Source organism: Rhinatrema bivittatum, chromosome 5, assembly GCF_901001135.1.
Source record: "Rhinatrema bivittatum chromosome 5, aRhiBiv1.1, whole genome shotgun sequence".
NCBI lineage: Eukaryota > Metazoa > Chordata > Amphibia > Gymnophiona > Rhinatrematidae > Rhinatrema > Rhinatrema bivittatum.
The window spans coordinates 308392799-308411724 of record NC_042619.1 but is presented as its reverse complement, the minus strand read 5'-3'; the positions used below and the strand labels follow the sequence as shown (position 1 = coordinate 308411724).

The 18926-nt window shown below is 46.0% G+C and overlaps 1 protein-coding gene across 1 annotated transcript in view; it reads right to left on the bottom strand.

Moving 5' to 3' along the window:
* Positions 1-755: 755 nt before the first annotated feature.
* POLM (DNA polymerase mu) overlaps positions 756-18926 on the bottom strand; it is a 45636-nt gene continuing 27465 nt past the window's right edge. Inside the window, exons 8-11 of the mRNA XM_029604287.1 lie at positions 17858-17960; positions 16679-16960; positions 8528-8611; positions 756-2725 (exon numbers count right to left, since the gene is read on the bottom strand). Coding sequence (XP_029460147.1) covers positions 2639-2725; positions 8528-8611; positions 16679-16960; positions 17858-17960 — 556 coding nt within the window. The 3' untranslated portion in view covers positions 756-2638. The remainder of the gene's footprint in view (positions 2726-8527; positions 8612-16678; positions 16961-17857; positions 17961-18926) is intronic.

The window sequence follows — 18926 nt, the reverse complement described above, 5'->3', positions numbered from 1 at the left end:
AGAGAAATTGAACTAAATATAATCCGATGCACATGGGCAGATCTGGAATTTTAAAAGGCGGGAGGAGGGGATGCAGATTCATCGTCTTTCTTCCCCTTGCCCTGACGCCTTTCTCCTCGCACCTATTTTCCTTTCTGCTTCTCCCAGCTTCCTCCCCCCCCCATCCAGCCCCTGCCATTTCTGTCAGGCCCTGGTTCTTTTCAGGCTGCCCCTCCTCTTCCTCAGATACCTGTTCCATCTCCTCCTTCCATGTCTATAACCTCCTTTCCAGCCCCTCCTCCCCTACCAGGAATCCAAAGTTCATCTCCCCTATACTTTGGATTCCTCTTCCCATCTTCAGGCTCTCAGTTTCCTGGGGCATAGTACCACAGCCCTGGCCCCCTCGGCTGCTGTTCCTCTAGGGTGCAGCTTCCTCTGTAATCAGGACACAGAGGAAGGGGGGTGGGGGAGGAGGCATAGACTCGAGTGCACACTTACTGCATCCCCACGTAGCCGCCCTGCTCTCACCACCGCTCACCTGACAGCCGAGGACGAGGGCAGGCAGAAATGGTCAGCATTTTAAACACGGTAATGGTTTAATACTGCTTTTACCAAGGGGAGACCCTGTAATTTGGGAATGCACGACTGGCCACCCACCCAGAGCATCATCCAACTGCCACACTCTCTCCTTTGTGTCTCCACCATTCTCTCTCAATCTCTGCCCTCTCTACCAGACCTTTCCCCCCCCCCCTCCCCTTCTCTCACCCTGCCTTTCATCTATTGCCAATGGCACCGCATGGGACAGTGAGCTGCTCACAACCACCCAGACCCAAGCAGAGCTGCCACTGTGGGCAGTCCAGGCCAAAAGTAACGGCTGGGGCCTGGTACTCCCTGCCCGTCCAGAAACAAAAACGTCTGGAAGGGAAGGAGGCCGGCCACGAGGCTAGAGAGAGCAAGGCAACACCCTCCCCCTAAAACACACCAAAAGAGCAAAAAAAAGTCACAAAGAAAAACATCTATCCCCAGCTCCTAGAAGTTTTGGCTGGTATCCAAGGTTTCTCAATATTTTTGTTCACATTCTGGGCCCCTTTCACGTTTCTCCTTCACTGCCCTGCTTAGTGCAGAGACAGAGGATATTTCAGTGAACCTGGTGCCACAGCAGGCCACAACTCCCCAGCCAACCCCTGGCTCAGTGCCAGCTGGGGCCCGTCTGGCAAGGCCTGCGGATGTTCAGGAAGTGGCTCCACTGGTTTTGGTGGCTACCTGAACTGTTTTGGGCCGATGCATGTGGAAACATACACTCAAATGCTTGGAATGATGGAGAACTAAAGAGGAAGAGGGGCAATGAAGCCAGACACGGAGAAGGAGCCATATCCTACCAGCAATCAAGCTAGGATAGCTCTTCAGCAACGTGGACCAGCATAAACCGGGCAGGCTGGATGGGCCACTGGCCTTTTTCCTTTGTTATAATTTATATTTTTTTTATTGAACCGTGATAGCAGCAAGTGTACATCAAATGCATATGTAAAACAAAAAAAACAAACCAAAAACCCAGTAGTACAGACAATAAAGAGGTATATAAAACACAGCATCTGTCCGTTCTCTTTTAACAAGCTAACACCAAAGCACCTCCCCCATCAGCATACAGCAGGGATACCCATAAGACGAAGAATATTGCAAGAGAAAGCGCACAGAGTTAGAAGTCTCTTGCAATAGACCAAGCAAGGACTGGTGACCCGAGCACATTAAATTTCTCAGTTCCTTCATTCTTAGCAGCAGTCAGCTTGTTCATATAATCCCCTCTCCAAATCCCTTGCGGAAGGATGTTAAGAGGTGGTAAATGAAGTAGTTTTCCAGTGACATGCGATTTCACAACCAGCAGCCACAACCAGTGGCTGAATCAACGTCAGTTTAGCAGGCACTCCCGGGCGAGGGCTACCGGGCCAGCGTTCCTTTGGACCCCCACATATGATAAAATGGGCCCTCCACATTACCACCTCACCAGCATTTTGCTAGGCACTCATGGGTATATCTTATGTAATTTAAGAGGTGTGAAGTACCAGTGGAAAAGAACTTTATAACCATTCTCTACGAAATGCACCAAAAGAGATGATTTCGTAACAAGAAAGCAGTTTTCCCACTGTACATCCAAGCTCCTCCGCTGGCCTTTTTCTGCCTTCACCTACCTTGCTCAGGAATAGCAGAGCACGCTGTTATTGGTTCCCTTTTTGCCCTCTTACTCATCCACACTGACAAAGTTCACCAGAAAACCTCGTTCCCTCTCACCTGCACTTCTGCCTCTGTATCTGCAGCGAGATTAGAAAGCTTCAGAAGCTCACGGGTAGTTTTAGGTTGGAGGCATAGTGCACTCGTAAACTCCGCACAACCTTACGCCAACAAGGTCCAGCACTCCAGGGAAGGTGGGTTTACTGGTCTCAGGTGTGAAGAATAAATCCCTTCTGTTATTTAAGTGTTGCACCAAAGATCAGCATGGGGCAGGGCAAGCACATGGCGTGTGAGCTCTAGAGCAGATCCCTGTGGAAGTCTCAAGGTTGTGGGCGATGGAGCTCCTAGTTCAGCATTGCCCTTTTCTCTCTCTCTCTCTTTCATTCAAGTGCTCCTGCAGGAAGCCCTGGGGTGGAGGGGCTCCAGGCCAGGATCAGGCATTTCTGTCAGACGGCGGCACGAACTCCAGACCCAGGTGGGCAAAGATGTCTTCCTCACGCGAAGCAACCAGAAACGTTTGCTGAGAACACAGAACGGCAGAGAAAATAAGTGCCCTGCCCTGGACAGCTTTTCCCCCTGTTTCTGAAGAATCTGAAGAGGACAAAATGAATGAAGAAACTTGGCAGAACATTTCCATGGGACCCGAGGAATTACACCGCATGCAATCTGCAGACTAGCAAGGGCTTACACTGCTCGCCCTCCCTGTTAGATCAGGCTGTAGTGCCTGCACCAAACCACAAATTAACAACTTTCCCACAGAGCAGGACTGAGCCTTGGGTCCCTGCCCCCCCCCCCCCCCCCCCAAGACGGGAATCCTCCAGGTAGCCACACTGCTAGCCAGGGACTCAAAGCCTTAAAAAATTGCTGAAAAGGGTAAGCAAACACACATGGGCAGAGAGGGGAAGACACCCCACACACCCAGAGAGAAAAACACAGCTAGAGGCAGAGAGCAAGGGTAAGAACTGGATGATTAAAAAAAAAAAGAATCCACACTATGTGCTAGGCCAAAAAAACCATCGCACCTTGCCCAACTTTTTATTTTTAATACTAATTTTTCATGTCTCCTTCCTCTACTTTTGTATTTCTTAAGTTTGTCTGTCCTTATTTTCTCATGATTTGGTTTATTTATTTTCTTTCGTATATACGCACTTTTTACCTTTTGTTCTCTCTTCCCCCACCTCCTCATTCTCTCTGGCCTCTTTACCCCTTCCCCTCCCTCACTACTTTTCCCCTGGGCAGGCAACAGCTGTGATCCCTCTCCCTGGGTAGGGACCCGGTGACAGCAGCAACTCCTCCCGGGCTGAGGGCTAAGAGTGGCAGCTCCTCCCGGGTTGTGCAACAGCACGGTGGCTCCTCCCATGTCCACTTTTGCCGCAGTTCTCTCCACCCAGCCTGCCTCAGGAGAAGCAGCTCCTCTCCCCAGTCCAATCGAAAAAAAAAAAAAAAAAAGAGATGGATGGCTAATCCGTGGCCTGCTCACAGTCAGGCTGATACAGTAAAGTCCGCGGGAGAGCGGGCGAACGCCCGCTCTCCTGTGCGCGCAATTCAGTATTCAAATTAGGGCCGGCGGTAAAAAGAGGCGCTAGGGACACTAGCGCGTCCCTAGCGCCTCTTTTTGGACAGGAGCGGTGGCTGTCAGCGGGTTTGACAGGGGACGCTCAATTTTGCCAGCGTCGGTTCTCAAACCTGCTGACAGCCACGGGTTCGGAAACCGGATGCCGGCAAAATTGAGCGTCCGGTTTTCAACCCGTGAGCCACGGGCCGACTTCAAATTTTTTTTTATTTTTTTTTAACTTTTTGTAACTTTCAAGACCTCCGACTTAATATCGCCATAATATTAAGTTGGAGGGTGCACAGAAAAGCAGTTTTTACTGCTTTTCTGTGCACTTTCCCGGTGCCCGGAGAAATTAGCGCCTACCTTTGGGTAGGCGCTAATTTCTGAAAGTAAAATGTGCGGCTTGGCTGCACATTTTCCTTTCTGAATCGCGTGGGAATACCTAATAGGGTCATCAACATGCATTTGCATGTTGCGGGCGCTATTAGTTTCGGGGGGGTTGGACGCGCGTTTTCGACCCCTTACTGAATAAGGGGTAATGCTAGCACATGTCGAAAACATGTGTCCAATCACGGGTTAACAGTGCGCTCTGCCGGAGCGCACTGTACTGTATCGGCCTGAATGTTATCACTACATTCTGGCAGCTCCCTTGCTCCTGAGCTTGCAGTGCCTCCATGACACCAAGACTTGACAGCATGACCATATTTTCTTCACCAACTGGGCAGCCAGCATGCTCCCTTTTTGGAGCTGTTCATGCCCCCCCAGTTTGATCCTTCCTGACAGAGAGAGAAGTAGCTCCTCTACAAACACTACGAGGTAAATTTTAAAAGCTCGGCGTGTGCCACAAAGCTGGGAGATACGCATGTCTCTTGGGCTGGCGCGCACCGTGTGGATTTTAAAAAGTGCACGAGTATGGGAGTACCTCCCGGTACGTGCACAAACATTTTTGGGGCAATAGCATTAAAACGCAAAACTATTGCATGCACAAACGCGCGCTGGGTTCCCTATCCGCGTATCTTTACTTCTGCTATGGATGGCATGTAACTAGTATAAAAAAAACACTAGGCTAGTTAGTGACGTTTGAAGGGTAGAGCTAAAAGGGTAAATGGGAGGCAGGTTAATTAGGAGGGTTAAGAAGTCCTAGCCTTTACCTGGGTGAACTGGAAATGGACTGGGGAAACTGGTAATTGCAGTGGCACACTATCCAATAAAATGCCCCCAACTTACATAGCAGAGCCAGCATTTGCGCGCACATGCCTACTTAAAACTGTGCATACATGTACCCGCGTTATATATTAGTAAGATGCTCTAAACCTGCTCTAATAATGCCCTTGTGTTGGGGCACAGTGCAAAGAGAAATGTCCTCACTGGTTGATCAGAACTGCTCCATTCCAGCAGAGTCTACAGGAGACAAGGAAGGGATGGAGACCCTACTTATGGTGAACTTACTCAGCTTCAGAACTAGTCCTACTATTTGTTTTCCAAATTCATCGCTCTTAAAACAAGATGCTTGACATTTATCTTTCATAGTTCAAGTATAAGACCCTCGCAGTGGGATTCTACCAGGGCGACTGCTGCAGGGGTAAGGACCGGACATCAGTGGTGTAGCCACAGGTGGGCCTGAGTGGGCAGTTGCCCACTCAATTTGGCTCCAGGCCCACCCAACCAGAAGAGATCTGTTAAGAGCAATGCCATCGTGGGATCCCATTCCCGCAATGGTGAAGAGGAGAGCCAGAGCTGCAAGGCCGTTGTGGGATCCCATCCCCGTAATGGCGAAGAGGAACGCCAGAACTGCAAGGCTATGGCAGGATCCCATTCCCACGACAGTGAAGAGGAGGGCCAGAGCTACAAGGCCAGGCCCAGCGTGACCAGGTGCGCATGGCATACCCGGGGAGGCGGCAGGTCATGTGTAGAGAGGCTGCGGGCTGCCAGCGAAGCCTAACCAGTCCGTGGCCTGTGGTCTTGCCTGCTGCCATACGACCCACCAGTCTTCCAGCTTGGGGGTGGGGAGGAAGCAGAAGCTGCTCACGCACAGCTTCCACCCCCTCCCGCCTGCCAAGCAGGAGGATCAGTGGGCCGTATGGCGTGAAGACAGCAGGAGACCTTCGGAGCTGTGGCAGAGCTCATCTCACCTTGGATGGATGATAACAAGAGGCTATTATGTGTGTCAGCTTGTATGTATGTGTGAACAAGTGAGAGCCTGTATGTGTGTGTGCGCATAAGTGTATGTGTGGGTGAGAATGGGAGCTTGAATTTGTGTATGTATGGGTGAGCTGGGTGCGAGAATGTGTGTATGTGTGGGTGAGATTGGGTGTGCATAAGAATGGGAGCCTGGGGGGGGGGGGTGATAGAGTGAGAGCTTTGTGTATGTAGAGAATGTAGCTTGTGTGTGTGGTTGGGGGAGAGCATATGAGAGTGGGAGCCTTTGTGTATGAGGGAGTCTGTGAGAGAAAGCGTGTATGTGTGTGTGTGGAAGGGAAGAAGACAATACAAGAAGAGAGACACTGAAAAGGAATTATGAAATGAGCAACAAGGGAAAAATAGGAAAAAGAGACTAGGACCAGCTGATTAGAAAAATACAAAGATCAGACAACAAAGGTAAAGAATATATATTTTGAGATTTTAGCAATTGGAATATGCCATCTTAGGAATGTGCATTTCTTATATTTTTTTATTTTGCTCTTTCTTCAGTATTCCACTGTTCAGAGACGTTAATTTCTCAGGCTTTCTATTTTGGTTTTATCTGCATGTTTCTGTTTCTAATTTGTGGTCTCTTATTTCTATATTAGATAAGGGTCGGTCTCTGTTTTGCCTGTGTGTGTGTGACTGAAGTGCAGTATTTCTGGTCGCGTGTAGTTTCTCTGTAGTAGTAGTCCAGCTTGTTCTGTTTTTCCAGTAGGTGATGTATTAATGTTCTAGGGCCTGATGAGGTATTTGCATTGCTGCTTTTTCATAAGGTTGCTGTTATTTGAGTCCTGAGAGTCAGTGCTGTGTCTGTATGGTATGGCAAGGTTCTAGATGCCTCTTTCTTGCAGGAGTTTGTGTTACTTCACATAATAGCAGTGGAGGGATATTTTTTGCTGAGGTGACACCAGAATTTGAATAGTTTTTTTCATGTTGATTGTAATGTGAATTGTCCTAGCTCTGCTCTGCACCTGTTCTGATTATTAATGATATTTTATCGTAGTTATGATGAATTCTGGTTTTCTGCAAAAAGGATTCATGGAAGAATACATTAATTTTTGTTTTATTACATGATTGGATACAATTGTTTTCTTTGCTTTTTACATGATATACTTGGGCATTTATAAACTGCAATAAATATAAAATAAATACATACAGATTAATAAGGAATTTTTAATGCTGGTAAGTGCTTGAAATCGAGGTAAAATGTTTTAAAGTTTCTTGCATGATGTATAATGGCTGTTGCAAACTACTTAGAAAGCCATTGTAGGGTGCAGTATATGGCATTATTTATCAATAAAAATACATCTAGTAGGTCTTAGACCTGCAAGCCTACAGCCCACACATGTTAACCTTATGCCCACCTAAAAAATCAGTTCTGGGTACGCCACTGCCGGACATGCCACTGCAAAAGCCAAAAACCCTGGATGAAAGACAGATTTGCAGTTTGTGTTTTTATTTACCTAATGACTACCATATTTTCTCATATATATCCCTCACCCATGTATACTCAAATAACAGTAGACCTAGTGGATGTAAATTGATGTATAACCTGCACCCATCCTTGTAAACCCCACATCTATACCGCATTCTAACAAAGCTGCATTTGCTTGATTTAGGCCACTTACATGTTATAACTGCTGTCTTAGGGAATTAGCGATGTGCATTTTTTTCTTCCGTTTTGGCAGAAAACACAGAATGAATGTATTTTTTTTTAGATGTGCATACTATCTGGTATTTCCACATGTACTACAGGGTCTGAGTAACACGTGTAATACCGAAATCAAAAACGAGTATAGCCCGCACCCTTGTTTACCCCACATCAGAGACTACTTGAATGCAAAAACGTTTATACCCCACTAGTTATATGCGTGAAAAAATGGTAAGTGATTACCCAAAAGCCTTCAGAGAAGCCTGGTGCTGAAAAACACACCGAAAAACTGTTTTGATTATTGGATTCCAAAAATTCATAGCACACCTCTACAAAAACCTAAACTAAGCCTTCACTGGCATACACACACACACAGCTGAGGACAGTCCCTGCAGAGACTGGGAAAGAGAGCTGGATATGAAATGGGGAGAGGAGTCCTAGGGTACTTGTGGATGAAGGCTTATGTGGCTGTAAGCCCAAAACAGGATGGTTCTGATTGAGCTAGAAGCCCACAAGAAATAGGAAAAAACTGCTGGGTCAAAAAACAAAAAAAAGATCAGATCCTTGAATCCTCAGGAAGAGATGCAGCAATCAAGTTCTCAAAGGCTGTCAAAAAAACCCCAGGACCAGTCACTGTAGACCCAATGACCAAAGCACAGTACCCATGAGAATCTGTACCTAGGAGACATGGGATTACCCAATACTGAAGCCATTTTGCTGGTTAATGCCTCACTGGCTATTACCCTTGGGCATAGCACTGATACACAAAGCCAGTGCAGTCACATTCTCCCCTTTATATCCTCTCACTGCCTTTCCTCCATTCTCCCACTTCGTCCCCTTGCCAGCAACCCTTCCTCCTCGTAGTAATCCGTGCCCATCGCCAGTAAGTCACTACCACAGGCCTGTTAATCAGTGGAACAGCAAACTTGTACCTGCACTGTGTCATACAGAGCATGGCTGTTCAGCACCATCTTCTTCTCATGAAAACTGAATCGCCGCAGCTCCCGTTCAAAGTGCTGCCAAGAGAGAGAGGGGGAGAAGTGAAGTGGAGAGACGGAGAGCAGGAAAGAGAACAAAAGTGTGCAGCAAAATGTCACAAAAGAATTTCTTCTGCATTGTCACCTTGTTTCATTTTTTTTTGTGTCTAAACACAGGCTCAAACATAGGCTACAAGCAATCAATTTACCTCAAGCAAAACCCCCTGCCCACATAAAACAATAACCATCTCCAATAAAGAGGCAAATGGCTGCAAATAGTAATCTGTACTATAGAAAACAGACATTTCTAATTAATATTAAAATATCATACATGGTACGCCATTGTCCGCATGAACAATAAATATAAATGTAATATCCTACGAAGCATCACAAATCCGCTTTCTCAAAGCTCAGTCTCTGGCGATCTGTCGGTGGTAACATTCTGAGAAAAGGATCCCAAATACCAAAGAGAGATTTTTTTATTGTTAGTTAGCAAAAGTAATAGTAGCAGTATGAAATTCTGTGCATAACATTTCCCATAACTGAATCCTCCATAGAGAGCAGAGTCAGCCATTTTATAAGACTGCAACGCTTCGCAGCATAAAAATATTGGTCAATAAATGGCCTAATATAAAAAAAAAAATCCGGTGATGGGTGAAGGATGCTATAAAGCAAACATTCAGGAAACAACTGAAGGCTCGCTTGTTTTAAGAGGATCACTACAAAATGTGACTGTTTTGTTTGCTTCGTACCAGGTAGTATTCTCATTATTTCATGTCTATTTATTCTTCACTACTGAATCCTAGTGAATGTCTGAATCTGCTTTGCATTGAGTTCACTTGTTGTTATTATGCATGTTTTTAGTGTATGCCACATAGGACTTTGGATATAGCGGGCTCTAGACTTAAAATAAATAAGACTTCTTTCTTAGTCACAGTCAACATTAACCTCCTATGACTAAATGCCAAAGCTGTCTGATCAGCAAACATTCCCATAAACAAATGCAGCAGGGTGGCATTATCTCAATGACATTTTAAACAAACATGGGAATTAGTTCAACCTACCTTATAGACCTGCAAAAATGTCATAATCCTATGAATAAAAAAAAGGGGCGGAGTATACGGCTCACACATATAGAGAAATTACAATAGGCAATAATGTGTGGCAAACAATATACTGATCAACATGTGTTAATGAAGAATTTTTATTTGTGAGTGCATAAACATAGAGTGGTAAGTAGTTTCAAATATAAACAACTGAGCCAAAGTGGCTGCGGCAGGGCCCCGGCATTTAATCTTTTAATCACCTCGGTCCCATCCCTATGATTATTATCTCTTTCAAGGATACTACAACTTATTTTATTACAACTTGTAGGTCTATAACTTGTCCCAGCCCGCAGTGGGATCCTCCGGAGCTCCTATAACTACGGCTCCACAGTAATCTTATGATAACATTATCTACACCTTATACACGCTGTTCCGGTGCTGTGTATAATACTTCAGGTACCCTGCTTTCATTCTCATTATTGTTTAATTTTCAAAATAAACACCACTTCGCCTGGATGCCTCTCTATCCACCGTAACACTTTGCCTGCCAGAGGCCAAGAGGGAAACACATAAAGCAGAACCTCCCAAGGCCAGGCTAGCACCAGAGCATCAACCCCCTAAGTCCTGTGCTCTCTTCTCTGACTGAAAAACTTCTCTGACTGAAAAACGTAGGACACAGCTGTGTCCTACGTTGCTGAGCCACCTTTGCATTGAGTTGATTAACTATTAGATCCACATGGGCACAGTCTCACCTCTAATGGATCAGCTGCATCGCTATCTTGGACAGCTCCCACTCCCCTGGATCTAATAATCTGCAACTTAGAAAATCCGCTTGGACATTTTCGACCTCTGTGATGTGTGACATCGCTATCCGCTCCAATTGTTGCTCCACCCAAAGAATTAGCTCCTGAGCCTCTTGAGTCACTGCTTGACTCTTGGCTCCTCCTTGCCGATTGATTTAGGCTATGGCTGTTGCATTATTACCAACAGGACCCTCTCCGATCAACCTCATCTCAACGGCAGAAATGCAAGTAAAGCCAACCGCACTGCTGTGGTCTCTAACAGACCAAGAAGCTTCCTTCGCAGACCAACTGCCCTGAGCAGACTGCTGCTGATGTACTGATCCCCATCCAGAGAAACGGGCATCGGTGGTAAGAATTACCCAATCCAGAACCTCAAGATCAACACCACAAACCAGATTGGAAGTCCGCAGTCACCAAGACAGACTGTCTCATGCAGTAACCTCAAGCAGTAAGAGAAGATGGAATTCCTCCGAGAGTGGGTTCCACCGAGCCAACAGAGCTCTCTGCAGTGGTCTCATATGCGCAAAGGCACATGGCACTAACTCCAGAATTGAAGTTATCGAACCCAGAACCTGCAAATAATTCTAGACTCTGGGCATCGGTAACCCCAACAAGTGCTGAATTTGACCCTGCAACTTCAAAACACGCTCCTCCATAAGAAACACCTTGCCCTTCTGAGTGTTGGACCTAGCACCCAGATATTCAAAGGTCTGTGATGGTACCAGGTGACTCTTTGCTAAATTCTCCACCCAGCCAAGAGATTCCAGAGTACTGACCACCTTCTGCACTGACTGGCAACAAACATCCTCAGATTTTGTCCTGATAAGCCAGTCGTCCAGGTAAGGATGCACCAGCACTCTTGTGACATAACGTCGCTGCTTCAACCACCATAACCTTGCTGAATGTGTGAGGTGCCATGGCCAACCCAAAGGGAAAAGCCTGAAATTGAAATTGTTTACCCAGCACCATGAACCACAGAAACCATTGATGATCCAGCCAAATGGGAAAACACAGGTACGCCTCCATCAAATCCAGAAACCTTTCCTTGTGCACTGCTGCTACTACCGACCTCAGGCTCTCCATCCAGAACATTGGGACCTTTAGTGTTACATTTGCCTGCTTCAAGTCCAGAATTGGGCAGAAAGTGCCTTCCTTCTTTGGAACGATGAAGTAAATGGAATACCTTCCCTCGCCTCATTTGTCCTGAGGGACTGGAATCACTGCCCCTGACATCCGCATCCAGTCTAGCGTCTCTCACATTACTTGTCTAACCACTTGCTGGGGGAGACTAGAAACAAATTCTGGATGGGCCATGCAAATTCTAATGCATAACCCATTGATCTTGAGTAATTTTGGCCCATTCCCCATAAAACCATGCTGTGACCCCCTATAAAGGGAATGGCGGAGTGGACCAGCCTCACCTCATTGCAAGCCCCCGTAGCTCCACCCCCTGTGGAAACTCTGAAGGGCCTCAGCAAAAGCGATGACCCCAGGACTGACCTAGGGAGAGAACTGTTTCTGCGAACCTGGGGCTCCTCTCGCTGGGCGAGAACTCCTACTGTCTCGAAAACAAGACAGAGTCTGAAAAAACCACTTGCTCTTAGGCTTATCCACTGGCAACCTATGTACCTTATTCTCACCCAGATCTTTCATCAACTGCTCCGGGTCCTCTCCAAACAAAAGGCACCCCCTTGAAGGGCAGAGAACCCAACTGGGACTTAGACAACACATCCGCCGAACAGTTACGCAGCCATAACAACCACCCAGCTGTCACAGCAGACCCCATAATACGAGATGAAATTCTCACCATGTCATACAAAGCATCTGCAATGTACGCCACCGTCGCCTCTAAGTGCTCAGCTTTAACTGCCTCATCACCAGACCTCACCTGCCTGTCCTGAAGCTGCTGCACCCAATGCAGACAAGCTCTCTGCATAAAATTGGAACAGATGGCCGCCCACAAGTTCAGGGCCACACCTGAAATATTCTTTTGAGGCACACCTCCAGTTTTTGGTCCTGCACATCCTTCAAAGCCGCAGAACCCACAACCGGGATAGTAGTCTGTTGCTGCCAACACCGCAGCATCCACCTTTGGAAAGGAAAACAGCTCCAATGTCTGCTCAGGCAAAGGATAAAACTTCACCATCGCCCTCCCCACTCTCAAGCCAACATCAGGAGCACCCCACTCCCGATCCACCAACTTCTTCACTGACTTATGATATGGGAAGACCCTCATGGGACCCCTAAGCCCATCCAGGACCGGGTCCGCCTCTTCTATGTCAGAGTCTTCTTGTGGAACCTTCAGCCCAAGCTCCTCCAGCACCTGAGGAATCAAAGGCCCCAATTCCTCTTTACGAAACAAACGGACCACCTTAGGGTCAACCCCCTCGGAAACTGGGTTCTCCTCCGAATCATCTCCTGGAACCGTGCCGGCCTCATCTGGATCAACTCCCTGATCCTGCGACAGTAATGATCCCATATCCCTGGGATCACCCTCTGACTCAGTCTCATCGCCGGATGGATTAGGACCGAGCAAACGCTGAACCAGCAAAGGCCACTTATTCCGGGACTGTCCTGGTCTGGAACCTAACTCCAACCCTTGGAAGGTCAGGACCTGGTCCCCTAGCTTGCCTGCCGAGCTAAATAAACCTCATGTAGCAGTAAAACAAAATCTTCAAAAAAAGGCCAAGAAGCAGCAGACAACTGAGAGGACCTAGCTACAGCCACAGGCAGATTGGAAGCCTCTACCCCATCTGCCCTCCCCTGGTCCTCTACAAGGCTCGAGCGGACTGGGGAAAGCCGCGAGGGAAAAATCCCTCCTCTCCTCTGTTGGTGCAGCTAGCGCTGCATGATCATCTAAAATGGCCACCGTTCCTGTGCGAACGGAGACAGAGGCCCCATCCCACTCCGAACCCCAGTGCAAAGGGGCAGTCGCCACGGGAGACCTCCTACTCCTCTTTGCGGCCATCAGGCCATCGGATGGCCCTTCTCCACCGGAAATGTAAGCCGCAGACAAACCAACATGGCTCAGATGCGCTGGAGCCACACCGAACGTGCAGCACACCATAACCTACTCAGCAAGAAAACCCCTAACTGAGCCCACCGACGCACCAACACCACGGGAGAGGTAGGAAAAGCACCCCTTCTCAAAGGCAGACAGCTGTACCTCAACTTACCAAGGTCTTCTGTGCCTTACCTTTGTCTCGCTAGACCTTCTTCTTGTATTTTCCTTTTTTTTTTTAAACTTTAACAAAAACCTCCCTCAGCATGGAACACAGAGCTGTCCAGCACCACAGCATGGAACACAGAGCTATCCAGCCCCACCTCTGCCAAATTAAAAAAAAACGGGCAGACTGAGCAAATCAGTTGCCCTGAGTCCACAGCCATCTTAGCAGCCTCGTGAAGGGGCGTGATCTGGACCACCAGATTTACACCCCACGGGTGTAAATCTGGTGGCAAGGATGCAAAACAAAGGAGTCTAGACTGATCTGGGTATGTACAGGGAATACCACTCATCATTCGGGGGGGGGGGGGGGGGGGGGCGCAATATAGCATTATATCTGAATTACCATGAGGCCTTTTGGATTTATACATTGAACTCAGTGGCTCCTTTGGGAATGAATGAAGAATTCAATTGGACATCTTTGTTATAAAAATGTTTTTAGTTATTTCATGTGTGTTAATGTAATTGCACCAGCTTATTACTGCTTCGGTGATTGGATGTTTCTGCTTCTATTCATTATGATTGGATCATGAAGTATTTTAAATTTTATTGGCTTATTCCAGGTCATATGAGTGATACATAAGAACTGGACACCATTTAAAGCTTATCCAGTGCACGATTTTCTCATGCAGTGGAGACAAGTTATTCATCGGCATAGCTGGAGAAGAGAAACATTGTCTGAAACGTGGCCTCATTGGGAGTGCATTAAGATTTTGTGTTATTATCATTTGATGCTGTGGATTTATAAAGATCCTTGGTCTTGGAGATCCCACTTAAAAGCCTGGATGCTTAAATATACCATACATATGGACTTATTTTAGTAGTGAGTTTAATATGCACGCATTTTTAAGTTCTTAACATTTTTTCCAATAAAATGTTTTTTCTAAAGAAGATTATATGTTAGAAGGGGATTGGCGGTTAATGATTAGAGATTATTATTCTTAATAATATCTCCAACCCTTTTTAATATCTCCAACCCTTTTTAATATTTACCTCCTCCCCCTCTGCCAATTGCTAACTGATCTTAATTTAATCCATGATCTGTACGCAGACGACGTGCAGATTCTAATCCCTATTACAGAATCTATCTCAAAAGCGCTCACCCACTGGAATAACTGCCTTCTATCTATCACCAGCCTCCTCAATAGATTAAACTTAGTCCTTAATGCCTCGAAGACGGAGCTCCTCCTCATCTCGTCAAACGAAGAAAATATTCCCCCATCATCCCCACACAACTCCTACATCACCCATAAGCATGTGAGAGACCTTGGGGTACTTCTAGATAATCGACTAAACCTAAAGAAAATGGTCAACACCACATCCAAAGACTGCTTCTATAGACTTCAGGTTCTAAAATGACTCAAACCACTATTATTTTTCCAAGACTTCAGGACAGTCCTCCAAGCGTTGCTATTTGCCAAGATAGACTACTGCAGTGCCCTTCTCCTTGGCCTCCCGAAATCGACCACCAAACCACTGCAGATGATACAAAATGCCGCAGCGAGATTACTGACCAACACCAGCCGCGGAGATCACATTTCACCCATCCTCAGAAACCTACATTGGTTACCAGTGAATTTTAGAATCCTTTACAAATCAATCACCCTAATACACAAATCCATCCATCATCAACTCCAACTCGACCTCGAAATCCCCTTCAAACTACACTCCTCCAACAGACCAATAAGAGATATTCACAAAGGTACTCTGAATTTCCCCCCAACTAAAGCCACACGCCTTTCCTCGACCAAAGTCCGAGCTTTTTCAATAGCAGGACCATCTATTTGGAATAACATCCCTTCAAGCCTCAGATTAGAACCCTGCTTCATAACGTTCAGGAAAAAACTCAAGACGTGGCTCTTTCACCAAGCCTTCGATGATCCTCCAGACAATCACTAATCGTCATTATTCTCACCTGGACGCATGGTCATCTTTCCTCTCGAACGATGGACTCTGGCACTTCTAGGTTAAAGCACCTTAAGCTTTAACCCATATTCTTTATTGTATTATGTTATAATTACCTCCTGCCTTTACCTTTCTTCCAGCTATTTAAGCTTCCAAGTTTTTACTCCTTGTTAAATGTAACTTTGCCTTATTCACCTCTATTGTTAATTACTTTATTTATTGCTTCAGTTATACCCTTGTTCTATGTAAACCGATCCGATATGGTTATTACTATGAAGGTCGGTATAAAAAAGTGTTAAATAAATAAATAAATAAATGAATAAATAAATAAATATTATGGTACTGATTGTCAGGTGGCAATAGTGTTAACTTTGTATGAAACCACCAATCCTTCCCATAAATTAAAAAAAAAAATAAAAATTTTTCCTGTTAAGAAAAATCTTTAAAAAAAAAAAAACATACACAGGGCTTTGTCCATTTCTAGTACTAGGTAGGAGGGAGTGATTTTTGTATTGTTAAAAAGTTTATAATCAGTTTGAGCTCAGAGAGGATAAACACCATACCCAATATCACACTGAGTGTTGGACAAAGGATCTTAACCAGGATCTTTAACTATCACTATTCTGTGCTCTAACTCCTACACCATCTCAGTTGACTCCATTGTTAATATCTATTGGTTTAATCAAGGCTTTGCATTTAGTAAAAAATAAGACTTCTCTTGAATGTAGTGGCAGGGAGAGCCAAATCACCTGCAGACGCAGACCCACTACAGCCACTGTGCGACCTCTCCCTGTCTCACTGCACCCTTTGGTTCACTTTCACCCTGCAACCCTGCTCTCCCCTCTTGTGATATACACGACCTTTTTCTATAACCTTCAAGGCCTATCTGAAGATACACATCTCTAGAGAAGCATCCAAGTAGCCCAGGGTCTCCTTCATAAGATACCAAATCTCTTATCCTGCAACTGCCCCTTGCCCATATCCTTCACATCTTCCTTCCTTTCTGCCCATTATGATGAAGATCCCTGAGTCCCTGTGCAACCCTATGTCAGTATTAATTGGTGCTCAAGGAGCACCAACAGTGATTTCCATAGAGATACCAAGTCTTAAAATATCCCAGGTAACCCACCTTGGACCCCGTCCATCCCAACAAGGCATATGGATACTGGCTCATGGGAGCGACGATCAGGTCCACCCTGACAGCTTTCCAGTCCCTGAAAGCTCCAGGGTCTCTGGCCAAGTCAGTGCTGTGGGTTCCTGCTCCTCCATCCCCCTTGCTCCAGCTTTGACCTTTCAATCTGAAGATGGAGAAGCACCTCTCAAAGTGATCCATGGCGCTGGTGCTCACACTCCTTTGTGAGGGGTGGTCTTGGTAAGAATTCTTCTTCAAGTCATGATACAGAATCAGACCCTGTGCAGAAAGACAACATCCGCGTGTTGGAAAATGTGCAGAGCTGAGACCTAGCAAAAATCTACCAAGAAAAGCTAGTGCTAGAGACGAACCACAGAGCATGGAGGGAATAGACATTAACAAGTATTCAGACTTGATTCAATGCTGTCTTGCTAGTCAGGCATAATCCCTAGATACTAGGGATGTGAATCGTTTATCTGACTATTGAAAATATCGGACAATATTTCAATCTTGTCAGATATCGGGAGGTCCCCGATAGCGATAGAAAACCCAATGATTAATTTAGTGGGTTCTCTTATCATTATGGGGGGGGGGGGCGGGAAGAAAGGCCACTTACAAAAGCACAGCCCGACCCTTTAAAATTAGTTCTTTAGTATCCCCCAACCCTCCCCCCAAAAATGTTTAAGTACCTGGTGGTCCAGTGGGGGTCCCGGGAGCGTTCTCCCGCTCTCGGGCCGTCGGCTGCCAGTAAACAAAATGGCGCCGATGGCCCTTTGCCCTTAGTATGTGACAGAGTATCCATGCCATTGGCCGGCCCCTGTCACTTGGTAGGAGCAATGGATGGCTGGAGCCAGGCCCAGCACAGCTGATAAAAAAAAACAAAAAACGATTGGACCGTGGGAAAAATAATTTCCCGACAGTCCTCGAATCCGTTCCGATTCACATCTCTACTAGATACTAGAAGAACTGAGACCATCTATTGGTCTGCCATAACTAGATCAGCAAATTGGCAGAGGGATACAGAGCCTGTTCCCTCTGGGACTGGATGGTTCAGAGAACTGCACCAAGGATATACAGCCTGTCACCTCAGGAACTGGATGGCTCAGGGGATGATCACAGGGATACACAGCCCGTCACCTTGAGAACTCGATGGCTCAGGGGACAGCTCTTCCTTACCTGGCTTTGCAACCAGCTGATGAGTTTAATGAGCAGGCCCTCCTCACTTCCTTCCTGGGGATGGGTAATAAGGATGTCCACGTCGTGGCCAAAAGGCTTCCCTCTGCAGGTGGAACGCAGTCTCGTTATTATCCAAAGGAGATCCTCAGACAGGCACAGTTTGTAAGCCTTACACACAATCCCAAAATCCTTCCATTGACAAGCAACATTTCTTCCCCCATGAAAGAGACACCCCAAATTAATAAGGAGAACCAAAGAGAGGGCTTCCCCTTCAAAACAATTACATGTAGATGTAAAAAGAAAAGGAAAACTCAGTCATATTTCCTGCAGCAGCATTACAAGGGAAGGGATCCTGAAATACAAGGAAGGCAGCAGAGCTTTGGTACATTCTTAGATATAATCAGGAGAAGGTAGCAAGTTTCCTAGTATGGATTTTACTCCCCCTCCCCACCTCCCCCCAAGGGTAAAAAGGAACAAATCCTTCAGGCAGTCAAGTCTGTATAGCTAACAGCTGGGATATATCCGTAGTCCTGTGGCAGGAACCAACGAGAGAGGGAGCTATTTTAGATCCAATTCTTAGTGGAAGGCAGAATTTGGTGCGAGAGGTAACGGTGGTGGGGCTGCTTGACAACAGTGATCATAACATGATCAAATTTGAACTGACTTGAAGGGGGGGCAATAAATAAATCTACAGCTCTAACACTAAACTTTCAAAAGGGAAACTTTGATAAAATGAGGAAAATAGGAAAAAACTGAAAGGTACAGCTGAAAGGGTTAAGAGTGTACAAAAGGTATAGACATTGTTTAAAAATCTGAACTTAATATAATGGCACAACAAGGCGACCCACACTACCAATGAAAAAAAGAAAAAAATCGCCTTGAACAACAGTTTAAGCACTTCATATATTTATACTGTATTTAGAAAATACCTTTATTAAGTTCGCTCAACAGGGTTCGTAACTGGGTCAGTTTTGATCTCGTTTTCGGTGTCAGGATGACCTTGTCTTTTTTGGTGTCGAACCGGACTCTCAAGTATTCTAGAGAATGGGAGGGCTGCAGACAGCTCTTG